At 45.4% G+C, this 15,927-nt stretch overlaps 1 protein-coding gene across 2 annotated transcripts in view; it reads right to left on the reverse strand.

The window, feature by feature from the left end:
* Myo16 (myosin XVI) overlaps positions 1–15,927 on the reverse strand; it is a 449,864-nt gene that overhangs the window by 113,558 nt on the left and 320,379 nt on the right. For both annotated transcript variants that reach the window (XM_055608467.1, XM_055608466.1), the window contains 3 exons: positions 14,902–15,074; positions 11,860–11,940; positions 11,414–11,619 (listed from right to left, as the gene is read on the reverse strand). In XM_055608467.1, coding sequence (XP_055464442.1) covers positions 11,414–11,619; positions 11,860–11,940; positions 14,902–15,074 — 460 coding nt within the window. The remainder of the gene's footprint in view (positions 1–11,413; positions 11,620–11,859; positions 11,941–14,901; positions 15,075–15,927) is intronic.

A 15,927-nucleotide genomic window follows, 5' to 3' on the forward strand; every position in this document is an offset into this window, starting at 1 on the left:
AAGACACCCCCATAGACATGCCTACACGCAAAGTGATGGAGGTAATTTCTCAATGGAGATTCTTTTTCTTAGGTTTTTTGTGGCAAGTTAAAAAAAAACAAAAACAAACAAACAAACAAAAAACCAGACAACACAAAAACTAAACTCACACTACAGGCTACCATAATGACCATAATGGAAAAAGCTTGAAATATGAGAATAAACTAAGTCCAAGTAAGTGACCTTCCAAATAAATTTGCAGGCGTCACTAGCAAACTCTGACCGTCAAGGAGCATTGGCACACAGTGTTTTCTCCCACACTGAATCAGGGCACAGTGCTGGACAAACTATCCGCCAGAGAAGGAACACAATCAGCAAGCACTGAAACAGTCACAGAACCCCACTGGGTAATGAAGCCAGCTCTGTGTCAGGCAAGATGCTGGAGCAGAGGTTCAGCAAAGACAACGCTGGTAGTGATTACGCCCAGGGACAGATGTGAAATGGCCTTAGAGACCAGGAAAAGTCACGGGATGGTAGTGCGGTCCTGAGAATAGAGGGTGGGGACAGATCCATCTGTGGCTGGCAAGAGCTGCCGCACAGGTGGAAGAATACACTTGGTTATGTCTTTTCTGTTCTAACAAGAAAGAGCCAGAGTGGGAAGAGAAGTTCTCACATCCCTTTCCTAAGGAAGCAATCCGACATGGGCCATGCAAGTTAAGCTTTGATGGCAAGCAGGCATCAGAAACATGTAGAAGGCAGAGCCTGTGCTGGGAAGCCAGCAGGCACATGGAACAGGACACAGGAACTATGCCAGGGGAGGCCTTGGGCAGTGTCACGGCTCAACGTGGTGCCAACCTGACAGGATTTTAACCCTCCCAGAGGCAATCATTGGGGGTGTCTGAAGGGCATTAACTGAGGTTCCACCTTAGTGAGACAATGCTGTCCCAAGCGCTGAGGGAGAAACAGAAGGTGAGCCTAATGCAGTGTGTCACCGCCACCTCCTGCCTGTCACCAGCTGCCTCGCGCTCCCCGGCCACAGTGGACTAATACCACTATGAGAACCCGGTAGACCCTTGTGCATTTAGGATGTTACCAGTGCGTCCTCTTCACCGGGAGTCCTAACCCAGGCATGATCAAGGCTGACGAGTGAGTCAATGCATAACTTTACGTCACTGTGTCCTGAGCTGTTTAATTCAAGGGTGGGAACATACTTACCGAGAGGGATGTTGGTCTTGATGGTGAGGTATGTTGGGTTTAGAAAAGAATCATTCTATAAATGTGTCTATCCCAAATACAAGGTCAATGAATTTATTTTTTCCTATGTGATATTTACCTTTTAAAAGGTTCTTCCTGGTGATTCATTAAAGGTCGGACTTGAAATAAAATGCAGGTCATCATTAATAAAAACAACACAGCAAAAGTATAATTTTGCTTCCCTGTGTTGTTAGATCATTATTGTATTATCTCTAATGAATAAATGCCGGTTTTATTTCCTAGTATTGCAGCGGCCTCATAGTTCCTCTAAACAAAGTTCCTTTAAAACAAGACAGATGACTTTCATCCATGTTTCCTTTGATATTGCGGCTGGTGAGTGGAACTTAAATATTTAGTGTCATGATGATCAAAGCTGGAAAAGGCCGCTCTGGTCCTCTCTCCATCAGCTCGCCAATTGTTGAGACTGATCGCATCACCCCAATTATTTTCCTACTGATTCTCTCACTCACTATACAAAGTCTTCATTTTCAGGTCTCTCGTTAGTAACATTCATTGTCCTAAAAATGTTATTGTTTTGAGTATGTTAAAAGTTGTTTTAAGTTATTCAGTGTTTGATTGTTGTAGATCAACAATCTACACAGGTTCTATACAGGTCTAAATAATTTAGTCATCAGTGGGTAATCTCTGAAAAAAAAAAAGGCAGAAGTTTCCAAATATAGTCACTTTATTCTGAAGCAATATATTTCTGTAAGATGATGGATTTCTTGGTAAGAAAACAAATTACTTTTGTTCTAAAATTAAATACTCCTAAATGTGGATGGCATTCATTCATATAATATAAATATTCTCTAATGAGGTTGTTGTGGAAGTAAGAGCTTTGGTTTAAGAAGTAGGGGCTCTCGGGAGTGCAGAGTGGTCTGTGTTTTGTGTGCTTTTCTGTAAAGTGGGTCAGTTCTGCTTCCGGTCTTTTCATAAGTTAAAAATAGTCTAACATAAATATGAGACAAAGACAGTGTCTCTTGTGGTGTGATGTGACGGTTTCATTGTTAAGAATATCCCTGATGTACAAATTAATCTCCAGACTCACAGTGTAGCAGAGAATGCATTTAGTTCATTAAGCATTTCAAAAAGCTGAGGAAGAAACAGAAAATGCAGCCTCCTTTTCCATATGAAATAAAAGTATGAATTTGAAAATGTCTGTTTAGTTACTATGTGACCAGAAATCTCAGAAAATGGTTCAGAGTATTTGCTTCAAAGTGGGAATATTGCTAAATGACCTGCAGACACACAGATGGGACCAGTCACACCCACAACATCTAACGAACGGTTCTGTGCGGAAAGAGTTAGGGTTAAAGTGAACATTGTGAACTGTCCGGGCAATAATAAGCAGGCCATCATCAGCACAGCCACCGTGGGGTATCAACAAGTCTACGTTTCAAATACATCATACAGAGCTCAGCAAGAACACTGCACAGAAAGTCACATCAGCTGTTCCAGCGTAGTTCAGGCAACAGGCGTTGCTGTCAGCTGCCCCGTGACTGTCATCAAACAGCCTTTTCCTGACAGCAAACTGTCTGCTGGGAATGGCAGAAAGTGAAGATCTAGCAGAGAAATAGAGGAGATTTACAAATCCTACTCTTGGCCAAGATGCCTAGAGCCTGATGAGCTGAGTCTGAGCCAACGCCAAGCAGAAAGGGGATTACAGGAGAAAGACCTCAGCCTGTGCAGACAGGGCTCTGGACTTTCACTGCAGAGGTGTAAGAAGGGCAGACCTGGCATTTCAGTTCCTTTGCAGTAGAGGTCCTCTGCACATTACAGGTGTATTCATCTATGGGTTTTCATTTTCACTGGGGTCTTAAAGACAGGAGACTTAGTCAAATAGAGGGAACTTCTGGGAGACTGCATTTTCTTGCCAGAATCGCTCTTTTCTTACTTTTTTAACATTTGCATTTATCCTGGGTGTAGAATCCTTGATGAACTATTTCAGATGATTCTGGACAAGGCTTATGGTAGGCAATGGATATATTTATAGCCTTGAGATTGAGACAGGGCTGGAGAGATGGCTCAGAGGTTAAGAGCACTGGCTGATCTTCCAAAGGTCCTGAGTTCAATTCCCACATGGTGGCTCACAGCCATCTATAGTGAGATCTGGCACTACTCTTCTGGTGAGTGGGCACAGATGCAGGCAGAATGCTATGTAAATAATAAATAAATCTTAAGAGAGAGAGAGAGAGAGAGAGAGAGAGAGAGAGAGAGAGAGATTGAGACAGCAATGTATTGTTGACCACTCAAGGACCAGAGGGAAAAGCGTCTCCATTGCTTATGCACGTTCCCAGGTGGCTGCCCAGTGAGGCAGTGGATTGCTCATGATGGATAAAGGGTCACTCCAGAGGATTATTCTTATTTAGGGAAAAACACATGACAATTCTATTTATTTACTTGTGTATGTATTGTATGTGTACCGTGTGCATGTGTGGGTGCAGTTGCCTGAGCATGTATGTGTGGAGGTCAGAGGTCAATTTCAGGCATCTCCCTCTGTTACACACCTTGTCTTTCCAAACACCATCTTTTGAGGACCCAAAGCTCATAGATTCTTCTGGACTGACTTTACAGTGAGCCCCTGGGATCCTCTTGTCTTTTTCCCTCTTTCCATAGAGCAGGGCTATGGATGCTTGGCCACTTCTAGCTTTTAATGTGGGTGCTACAGATCCAAACTCAGGTCCTGACCCTTTTACAGAAGACGCTTTACCTGCTGAACCATTCTCACAGCACAGGAAAGTACTGCCAAGACAACCTGCAGTCAGCGCTTTCCTTTGCTATCATTCTGGCAGCACTGGGACTGAACCCACGGCTTAGGCTATGCTGCACAAGTGCTCTACTCTTGAGCTTCCGCTCAGTACCAAGGCAATTAGTAATCACATATCCTATCACCTCCTAATGTCAATAATTACCCTAGAGAGCCCCTCCATGAGACACAGTGACCATGGTCACAAAGCTACAGCTTGTGGGGACTCCAAGTTACAAGGACTTTGTGACTCAGTAAACGCAAGGTAAGAGTGAATGAATAAATAATGAAGAAATGAATGATGAATGAATGAGTGAGCATTGTCTCGATGGGTAGAAGTTGGGGTCTGTGTCAGATTGTAAGAGTGAGCGCTGAAGGCCTTCTTAGCGGGCTCCGTGGCAAAGCATCTGTGAAGCATGCCAAACTTCCAGCTCCAGTCACAGCACCAAACCAAGCAAACAACAACACACCTCACCTGTCATTATCTGTCCACTTCATAAAGGACACTTTGCACAATTCTATCTGCAAAAGAGACAAGTCCGTACTGAGGGTTAGCTGCCCTTAGGCCAAGCCCACACATCCTGCCTGTGTCAGGATACTGAACGCCCTGCCCTCTCTCCTGTTTGCCGGCCCGCCGCTTGGGTCATAGCTGAGCAGACCACACAGCCCGTGGCTGTCTTCATGCTGGGGCCTCTCCTGACTGTTGAGGCAGATGACAGAGGGCTGCTGACCCACAATCCACTGAGCAGAAAACAAGTTATAAGTAAATATACACTTGATTAGACGTACACTGGAAGGACTTCCCAGCCATTGCATAAGCTTCTGCCAGTTTATATTTCATTGAAAAAATAAAGGCCTTCCTTATCCTGATTACACTAAATCTCACAGAAGCCCAACAGATTTGGCACAATGAATACAGTCAGATTTGGCAAAATTGCCTTGTAAGAACATGTGTCATTTGCCAATCAAAACTTTCAGGTTTAATATCCCCTGACCTTATAAATCTCGTTTCTATTAAAGATGTGCTGAAATGGGCTGGCATCTCCAGCCTGCCACAAGGACACTTTGAGAAACTTTCAGCACAGACAGCAACCCGGTGACTGCCTGTCTCATTGGATGGTTGCCGCCCTTGACTTTGAATCCCATCAACTCATGTGTGTTTTCTTTCCATCCTGTCCCCTGCACTGTTCACTGTCATGGCTCTGTCCATCCACAGCGCAGCCTTTGATCAGCCCGTGTGGCTTGGGCAAGCTAAATGATTCGTGCTATTTACAGGCAGGATTTCTCCCAGTGTCGATCTGAAAATGCCGCTCTGGGTCCTCCCCGGGCCAAACATAACACAGTCATCCGAGGGCTGGTCAAACCCTCTGTCCTTTGCAAATACAGTCACCTCATTAAGCATAAGCCTCTCTCCTCTGTGATCGTGCCCTGCACTCCCTGCCAAACATAAACAAATGCTTGTGGAGCCATGCCACCACCCCCCGGGCACATACCACACAAGATTCCTGATCCCAGAAGAGGACAGAAACCGAGAGGAAGAAAGAGAAGAGGCGACAGGAAATCGAGAAGAGAGGGGGATCCATGAGTCCAGGGCCCCGTGAAGGCTCAGCGCACCGTAAAAACAACATGGGTCATAGCATCAGCAGCATGCGAGCTACTAAAGAAGGATGGCTGGGGCCAGACAAGGTAAGTCCAAAGTCTCTCTTTTGCTCTCTCTCTCTTCGTGTGTGTGTCTGTATGCATGAGCTCTTATGTTCTTTTGGGTATATGTAAGTGTGTGAGTGTGTAGGTCAGAGGCCATCCTTGGATGTCATTCCCCAGGAAACATTTGAGACAGTATCTCCCTGAACCTGTGTTCTCTGGTAGGTTAGCCATGTTGGCTGTCTCTGCCTCCTCAGAGCCAGGGTTATAAACATGACCTACCATTCCCATGGGTGCTGGTGTTGAGATTAGGTGCTCACACTTGCATGGCTTTTTTTTTTTTTTTTTTTTTTTGGAAGGTGACATGGCCTTTGATGAGTCCTTCCTTCTATTCCATAAACACATGGCAGTAAGATGTTTTCCAACACATGGAGTTAATGGTACAAACTAGAGAATGATAAGAATCATGTCAGTTCACACTTGAGGTCTGACTGTACACGGCGTTCCTTTGCTTTCGTGTACCTCTTGCCTCCCCTTAAAGGATACAGCACCTTGACACTAGTATCACCACTTCTGCTGCTTCTGTTCTCCTGGGAAGATCTGCATTGGCTGCAGCCGCTGTGCTCCACAGAACCGAAGGAGAGCTCACTGTGCTCGACCGAGAAGGATCAAAGCTTCCTTTCCAGCCCCTTGGGAGCTTTTTATCAAAGCAGGAGATATGGGCTGCTTCGCTGGAGCGATGCCCACAGTGGGATAGCAAGGAACCAGAAGAAACGTGGGCCTGAAGAAGTGCTCTTACATCTGGGCCGAGTGCCTGAAGAAATGAAGTGCTCTTACATATGGACCATGCAGGCTTGCCCCAGTACCGGCTCTCCTGCTGTCTGGCCACATCTGTGGGAGAGAGCCCACTCATCCCAGCTGACTGAAGAAAACATTTTTGTTTTCTGCCACTAAGTTTTGGGATGGACTAACGAGGCAAAGTGGCTGAGATGGGACTACATACTCTTCTGTGTGTTTTATGTAGCCTTCTGTGGGTAGGGCCTTGCTCCATCCTGTGGGTGCTGCCTCAGTGGAATCTGAGGGAACGGTGGGCTCCCCTTTCCCTCTGGCTCACCAAGGGAGTCTCCTGAATCCACGATAGTCCTGAAACCTGGATTCTGTCACAAAGCAAAGACCAGATTCACAGCTGATATGATCTAAGCCCTGCTGCTGCACAAAAGCTTTGTTGCTATAAGGCCCAGAGTTTGGATTGGTGGTGGTGGGCTGCCCACTAGGTTGGTGAGAAGTGACCTCTACAATGCCGTGCTAGAAGGTCTCATAAACTGAAGTAACAGAGAAAGTTCTTAGCGTAGAGACTCCGACCTGTCACCCTTGCTGCAGGCAAGGCCCACACGCAGGCCCTCTTCAGGTGTAAAGTAGTGACAAGCCAGAGTCTTCATGAAGAGCCTGAAGGTGAGGCAAGCACTTCAGATGACACCTCAGATGCTATGCTTTCTCAGAACGGCCTGTAGGGAAGTCTTTGGGCATCTTCTTGATCAATGGTTGGCGTGGAAGTATCTAGGGTCCTGCCATCTCTAGGCAAATGGTCCTGACTGGGCTGTATGAAAAAGCAAGCTGAGAAAGCCATGAGGAGCAAGCCAGTAAGCAGCACCCTCCATGGCCTCTGTGTCCTGCCTCCAGGTTGCTGCTCTCTGTGAGTTCCTGTCCTCTGTGCACTCCTGCCCTCTGTGAGTTCCTGCCCTCTGTGTGCTCCTGCCCTCTGTGTGCTCCTGCCCTCTGTGCGCTCCTGTCCTCTGTGCGCTCCTGCCCTCTGTGAGTTCCTGCCCTCTGTGCGCTCCTGCCCTCTGTGAGTTCCTGCCCTCTGTGCGCTCCTGCCCTCTGTGAGTTCCTGCCCTCTGTGCGCTCCTGCCCTGGTTCCCCTTTATGCTGAACTATCGGCTATGAGACAAAAATCACCCCTTTCCCCTCAGGTTGCTGTTGATGGTGGCACTCTGTTACAGCAACAGAAAGCAAACCAAGACTTTTGTTTCCCACCCAGTACACCAGTGCATCCTTGTCTGCATTTGCCAACCTACCACCATACTGGAATTCAGAACTAACAAAGGTTATGCAGATAAGCAGCTGTTTACCCCTGAACTGCAACACTGGACAGCTTTCTCCTTCCTTTCATCTGAGACTTTCGGGGTGAGCACAGCTTTCGTGCATGATGAGCTGTTTGCTTTGAAGGATTTTTGTCAGTTCTGATAATGGTGTTTCCTTGTGTGGGTCATTTCAGAATACAGGTGAGCTTCGGGGTGTGCAGGGAGTGTTAAATAAAGTCAGCTCATTGACAGCAGTGTTTTGATTGCATTTTAGTCAAGCTCCACAGAGATTGGGAATCTCTCTGTAGATCAATGCTTTTATCACATTCAGAGTGATGGAGACACGTTTCTGTAGTAATAAGTTAATAATTTCATTTCTGCCACTGAAAATAAAGACAAGAGGAAATCGCATCCCATTCAGATAAGAAAATGTTAAAAGGAATAGAGATTAACTCACAAACAGTGTTTTCTACAACCAAACTCTTTATCTAATATAAATTCAAAAGCATGGTCTTTTGTTATTCAAAATTCTTACTCTAAATTGAGATTCGGTTAATTGCCTCTGCAAGGTTTTATCTGAAGGCAGGTGTGTGTGTGTGTGTGTGTGACTGTGAATGCTAGGAACTGAACCAGGGGCCTCACATATGATAGGCAAACATCAAGTCATGTCCGAATCCTGAAGCTATTCACTTAGTGCCTGCAAGATCTGTCAAGATGGTCCCTGATGAGAAGCCATTATCTTTTTTTATTGATTAATTTATTTAATCACTTTTCAGCCCAATGGTAGCCCTCTCCCTCATCTCCTTTTCGTCCCACCCTCCCATCCCCTCTCCCCACCTTCCCATGCACTTCTCTTCAGAGAAGGAGAAGCCCTCCCCCCATGGAAACCAACCCACTCTGAGAAGCCATTATCTTAAGAGAAGTATATGTGAAAACCTGTGCTTAATTTTGCATAATCTATTTTTCTTGAGGCAGGCTCTGACAGGGAGCTATACAAATACAAACGGTAGCCTAAAATAAATTCCCAGTCACCATGATGTGTAGCACTCACACAGGGAGTCGTGACCCCTGCCTGCTCTATTCTGTAGGGACGCAGCAATTCAGACCTCTGCTTGTTGTGATAAGCATTAGGAAAAACCGTGAAGTTGCCTGGAGAACCTCCCAGGGTTCCCTTGGTCCCAAGCTTGAGTGATACCACGTTCCTAAGACAGCCTCACTAAACAAAGAGGCCAATGTGGGAAGCATGCTGCTCCTGTCGGTGGGCAAGTCCTGCCTTTTGGCCACAGAACATCTCCAACTTGGTGGACGGCTCCTTGAGAAGCTTGGCAAACCGATAGCTTTTGGTTTAGCTGGATTTGGGTTAGCTGGAGACTTTACATTGTCTGCATTATCAATTTTTAAAGGAACTGGCATTTCAAGGGAGATGTCAAAACAAAACAACAGTTACCCTGAGAGATACTCTTTGGGCTGGAAATAAAGTTAGTCCTACTGACCAAGCCCATGGCCTTTAGCGATGACCAGACACTGGAATATGATTTGCCTCCTCCATAGGCAGGACTGCCAGTCAGCCTTTGGCATTGAACAGTGGCAGAGATAAAACCCAAAGCCTGGAATTCCACGCCATGCTTGGTCCCATCCTGAAGGTTTAGGGTGTCTTTGGGGGAGTCTCTTAGTTTTAAACTTACATATGGATGCTCTGGTTTTTCTTCAGATAGTATAACCTTTTAAAAAACTTACTTGTAGGCAGGTTTACAACTCATTCACCCAAAGACCACTTGAACTTAGTGGTACAGGAGAGCTGACCTAACAAGCCAATTAAAATGAAAAAAACAAGATCATAAACCCATTTTAAAGCTATATGTCTCTGAAGATTGATTTGATTTCTGCTTAGGCAGACACTGATGAGATATATGCTAATAAACAATTAATAATAGGCCCCACCACTCCTATCCAAGCCTCATAAAATTCACTCTTATATCCAGGCTTAGTTTACTCCTACCTAACTCCCAACTTTGTAATTATCCCATATAAATTATGAGATAGCATGTCTATAAAATAGCTATAAGCATTAATACTGTCTTTACCAAGATTAATACTAACTTCACCTGAAAGCCAGATCTGCGTGGCCTCCTTCCTGTCTTCCGTGACATATGGTTCATATTCTATTACAAGCCTCATGTGTTGCTTAGCTGTGCATGTACAGCTCTGTCAGTGGACAAGGCTGTGAGCATTTCCAGGATGTAGAGTCACAACAATGCTCTAGACTAGAGCTCCAAACCAGAAGAGTGAATATTAGCATGCATTTGCAAGTTGAATTAACAGTCATCAACTACTTTCCTGAAAGCAGATTCATTTAGATTTTTGATTCATTCATTTCTTAAAATCAGTCTAAGGTTTACGAATAGATGGGCTGGGGAGGATGGCTGTGTGACTCAGTGTTTCCCTTTTACATCAGGTACTCTTCTGCTGGAGTGAAACACCATGAAGACAGCTTAAGGAGAGTTTATTTGGCTTGTGTTGCTGAGGGTTAGATATCCATGATGATGGGGACAGAAGGCAGAGAGGGTGAATGGAAATTGGGGTGAGGTTACAAACTATCAAAGCCCGCCCCTAGGGACACACTTCCTCCCCAGGGATAAGGTTCTACCCCTAAAGGTTCCATATCCTCCCCAAACAGCACCACCAACTGGACTATGGTGAACATCTTGTTCAAAGTACCACATGTCTCAAGCATGAGAATTTGAGTTCATGTCACCAACATCCATGAGGAAAATCCAGACAAAGCAGAAGGAGCTTGCAATCCTAAAGTTAGGGAGGCAGGAACAGAGCTATACTGAAGTATGCTGGTCAGCCAGCCAGTCTTTCCAAACTGGTGTGTCCCATGGCCACCGTGAGGCCCTGTCTCACAACTTGCCGTCAACCTGCGGCTTACACACTCACACCCACTGAAACCTGTTAGACAGACACACGCTCCCCCAACACACACACAAACATCACAGAGCACTTGTGACTAGACATACGGCCCAAAGCCTGGCCCAGCTTTGGGGCTGCTGTGAGTACACCTGGCAAACTTTTGTGGCAAGGGTGTGTGTAAGTGGGCTCATCTCTGAAGACACAAGGCCGTGTGCCCCAGCCTTCTTGTCGGTGCACCGTTTGGGCACATAGTGCTTTTGAGCTGAAATTGCCCAGTACTGGAATCAAGCAACGTTCCTACAGGGCCATGTAAAAATATGCCTTACCTATATTTTGCACTGTTTACCATCTCTGTGACCCCTGTAGTGAGAAAAAAATGGCTACAAACAACATGCAATGAAGCTCCTGCTACATTCCAGGGAACAGCCATTTCCACAAAGGAGGAGGAAATGTCCTGTTCAGTAAAGCTCATCTAGACTGTATTTTCTTCATACAAGATAAAGGGAAAAAAAAGCACATTTATACCAATCATATTATGAATTTTATGCAAATACCGTGTGCCACAATTTTGCAAACCTCTCAGGCCACGGACAGCCGCACAAAGTCCTGTCCTCAGCAAGTCTGGTCACTTTTCACATCAGCTTTGCTGACACCCTTCACTGCCCCCCAGATTCTCTTGCTTTTGAATGACAGCAGAAGCACTGGACATTGTACTCCAAAAAAGACACTGAAAGGTGTCCGCTGAAATGGCACCAGTGTGGTTTCTCCACAGAGGGCAGAACGACGGTTGCCGACTGACCTGCACAGGAAGTCCTCGAGGGAAGGGCGCACTGGGTACCCACAGCGGAACAGCCTCACCAGCCCCAGGACCCCGAGGTACTGCAGCTGGGCACACACATAGAAGTGGTCAAACACGCCAGGCAGCTGCGACGTGTTGGGCTTGATGCAAAGGATGAAGTGTGGGCTGCCTCTCTGTAGCTTCGCCTTGATGTCCGCCAGAGATTTCTGCGGAAAGAGAAGAATGAAGTTCCTGAGCAACAGTGGGCAGAAGGACAAAGCAGGCCACGCATCGGTGTCTAAACGCGATCCATGGCCTGTGTTTGTGTGTGATGCACTGGCTCAGCACTCACATGTATGTGGCCTTTCTTGTGAAGGTACTCAAGGTGTGAGGAACAGAAAAGAACTGTAACATTCACACATTCCACTGAAACAAACAGGGAGCTTTTGGATCTGAAGGCCACTGACCGTGAGTTGTGACGAGGTGGTGATGGGGTCTCCGCGTTCCAGTCTTTGCAGAAAAGTGGAAGTTCCCCTCTTTTTTAATAACTGTAAGGGGGGACAAGGAGGACATATTTATCTTACTTGCTTCTGGTTTAGAAGGAAAAAAGAAAAATGAAGCTTTCTGCTCATATTAATGCACTTACAGACAAATATTTAATGTCAAGAGGTCATGAAAGTCAGTGCACAGGACATTTGAGGTGTTACTCCAGGTTTGGAAAGTAGGAAGCTGCTGGTGAGGCAACGGTCTCCGCTGCTAACCGTTCACACTCAGGGCTCTTACTTACGTCACAGGCACTACCTGCTCATCCCATCTTAATTTCACGCTAAACACAGATTAGATGAGCAGGCTTGCCCAGCTGTCCACGTTACTCAGGAATTAGCTTAGCCTGGGGCAGAAAGATGCTGCCTTGTTATAATTTTGTTCTTTGAGTTGTTACTTTGCTCTCTTAAGACAGTTATCATAACACAAATGTATGGGTTTGATGCCTTCTTGTCCCTCTTTCTTTTTTTTAACTGCTAAAAGGGGTGGGTTAGTTAGTAAGGTGTTTATGCTTGAAAACTGACAAAATACAGCGTTCTTCAATAAAGAGTAAACCCAGCTCTTAAAAGAAAACTATCGTATGCAGCAAAGATTAAGTGATAATGAAAACATTTTAAAGATTTAAAGTGAAAATGGTGCCAGAGTGAAGAAGTAAAGGGTGGGAGATAATTAATTAAGTGCCACCAGGGGCTGAAAGATGACACCTTCCATTCCACAGAATTATAAGGCGTCCACTAACATCTCCACTGCTCTAAAATGATCTCTCTTAACAGCATGGAAGAAAAAACTCCGAGGAAACACAGTTATGTGTTCAGTAGATCTGTGAGGACAGTAGCTAATGAGAGACAATCGTCTGTCTGGGACCACGAGGACAACAGCTCATTTCCTTCCATTAAGATGGACTATGCAGAGCGGCGACTCACTGGGCTGACAAGCGAATGCGAAATGAAATGCTTGGCTAGCATCAGCCCGTTCCTACAAATTCAGCATCCAAAGTCATCTCCAGTTAGGGAATGGGCAAAATTCCATGTTTCTGGCTCCAGGCAAGATGTACAAGAACTGGCCTAAGTTGAAGGCAAATGTGAGGGCAATGGCAAACAAAGCATTTGAGGGATCGTGGCAAAAATAAATCTCCACCCCTGGATGTGGGGCACAAGGTTTTCTAAGCGAGCAGCTTGCTCCTGTGAATTATATCCCTTCTCCAGTCCTCCCAGGAAGAGCCTAAGGGTGTCCAGGTCTCAAAAGCTTAACAATTGAGGTGAAAATTCACAGTTTAGAGCTGCAGGATAATGTCCTGGATGAAAGGACCTTTGGGATCAAGCTTTTCCCACAGGGACCCTTTCCAAGTTCTGGGGGGGAACCTGCCAAGCCTAACTCTGCAGCATGCCTACGGGTCACTGATCTTCATATCTGCTGACTAAGGGCATGTGCACACACAGGCAAGCATGAACACACACACACACACACACATACACAAGCATGTATACACATAGACTTAAACAAACGCACATGGACATGCACATAGATACCCACAAGTATGCACACACACACAAGCATGCTTCCACACACATGTGCATACACAACCACACAAATGGGCACATATGTAGACACATACAAACACATACACAAATACATATCTACACAGACAGGCACACACATGTACATGCATAGAGGTCCAGCATAAACACAATGGGCATACATATGCACAGTATACAAGAGCATACTGATGCATGCACACACATATACATATTCATGTGCACATACAGAGACACATGCACATGCATATACACATATGTACCCACTTACATACATACTGATATGTCTACAATGCATCTACACATAGCCATACATGTAGACACATACATGTAGAGGTATACGCAGATGAACAGACACAAACATCCGCATACATACACACAAATACACACTCATCTGCATTTTTCATAAAGGGCAGCATCTTAACCCTGCTTTCCTTTGAATTGAAGAGCTGAGATGTGTTTCAACCTGCCCCAGTAACTGCATTTTCAAAATCAGCTGTTCTTGGCCCCTTCTGAATCGTGCTTCTCCTGTTCTGTCTTTTGGTAGACATAAGCAAGGGGCTTGTAAAGCAGTCTGCTCTTCTGCTCTCAAGAAACAAAGCAGTGGTAGACATTCCCGCCATGAAATAACTCGGCACGGGGGATTTATCTCTCTCTTTTAGAGGCAGAGCCTTCGATGGAAGTTCAGCATATGTGGGAGAAACACCAACAATTAGTGTAATACAGCAAGCTTAAAGTCTACAGGTACACGGTGGAGACACTCTGGTCCCCAGAAAATAAAAGAAATGATAATTTATCGTTTCTAGACCCAAACCTTGGAAGCAATCAGGTCAATGGGATAGAATAGGAAGTTCACGTCTTCTAAGCCAATCGCCCTGAAGTGCCAGGAAAGGGGGCCTCAATGAAGTGAATGTCTTTATCCAGTTGGCCTGTACATTTGTCTGAGAAGGACTGTCTTCCTCAGTGGAGGAGAGGCCAGCCCACTGAATGGTTCCATTTGTTGGACCAGTGGCCGTGGGCTGTGCTGTATGAGAAACCTAGCTAACACAAGCCAGTGATCCAGCCAGACAGTGAGTCAGCAACAGCATTCCTTCATGGCCTCTGCTTCAGATTCCTGCCTTGACATCCTGCCCTGACTCCCCTCGGGGACTGGCTGAGAAGCCTGTGGTGAAATAAGCCCCTCCCTCCCCCGACTTTTGGTCACAGTGTTTATCATGGCAACAGAAAGGCAACCAGACCAGCATCTTTCTTTAGTTCCTTCTGTCAGAGTATGGCTATCTTCAATTGCATTAAAACTCATCATCTTTCCTTCAGTGCCTTCTGTTAGAAGGTGAATATCTTACCATTGCACTAAAACTGTGCCGTTTAGGAAGGAAGAGACCGCACTGAGTAAACTTAAATGCAGCAGAAGTAAGACAACAAAGCTCCTACCTTGCTAAGTTCTAGATAGTTCTTATTTACTCCAGCCACTGAAGACGCAGTTCTCTTACTGAGGAGGGTGGATTTGTGTCCTCGGAATTTAAATGATGGGGAGGAAGAGATGAGAGATCCCGTTTGTGACAGTTTTGACTGGAACAAATGACTGATCACGACGTTTTCGCTTGCTAGGAGATAAATAGATGAACATTGTAAGCGGCATTCAAATCACTGCCAGACGCTGGGCTCACAATCTGTGAAGCACCCTCCCCCATTCGGTGTGGCTAATGCTGTTGGTACAGTGGAGAGTGGAATCTACTTTTCCCATGGCTTCATATCTCCACGGGCACTTGTTTCTCCTGAAAGATGGAAACTCTCATTGCCCTTGGCTTGAGTCTCCTTCACAGCTTTGCAGCCTTAGCTCGTGGTTCATTGCTCTCTAAAGTGTATGCTTCCTCCTGTCTTGACTGTCAGTACCAAATCCTACCAGCTCAGACCTGCCAGGCTTTTGTGCACATACACACTCATAAAAACATGAGTTTGGCAGCAGTTCCCCCTTGCAAGAAAATACCCCATCCAGAAGACTTTTCCCCAGTGCTGACCTTGTGCTAAGAAGTATTTAAACACTCCTGGTAAATTTGGTTACATCTGTCATGAAGTAAAGTAGAAAAAAAAATCCTCTTTCTCTGGCCCAGTTCATCTGCAGAGATGAGGGTGTCTGATATCATTCAGGGTACTCAGGTCCTCAGTTAAGAGACCTTTCCCAGCTATTCAATGTAGGGCTGGAGCTCCAACAGGTGGGCTTTTGATTATGAATCTTTCAGTAGCATAGAAACAAGAATGTGTGTGTCAGCTAAGAATCTGGGAGGAACCTTCCGTTACGGGTGTGTATACGTAGATACATTCTGAGTACGAGTGGCTTTTAAACACAGAATAAAATGACAATAACCATATCCCACAGATTACTGCAAAATTAAAACTTGAAATAATTTGTATAACTACTTAGGATCCTTTTCAAGCCATCAGACATTTCACAATGTT

Source organism: Psammomys obesus, unplaced genomic scaffold, assembly GCF_907164565.1.
Source record: "Psammomys obesus unplaced genomic scaffold, mPsaObe1.curated_primary_1811, whole genome shotgun sequence".
In the NCBI taxonomy this organism is placed as follows: Eukaryota; Metazoa; Chordata; class Mammalia; order Rodentia; family Muridae; genus Psammomys; species Psammomys obesus.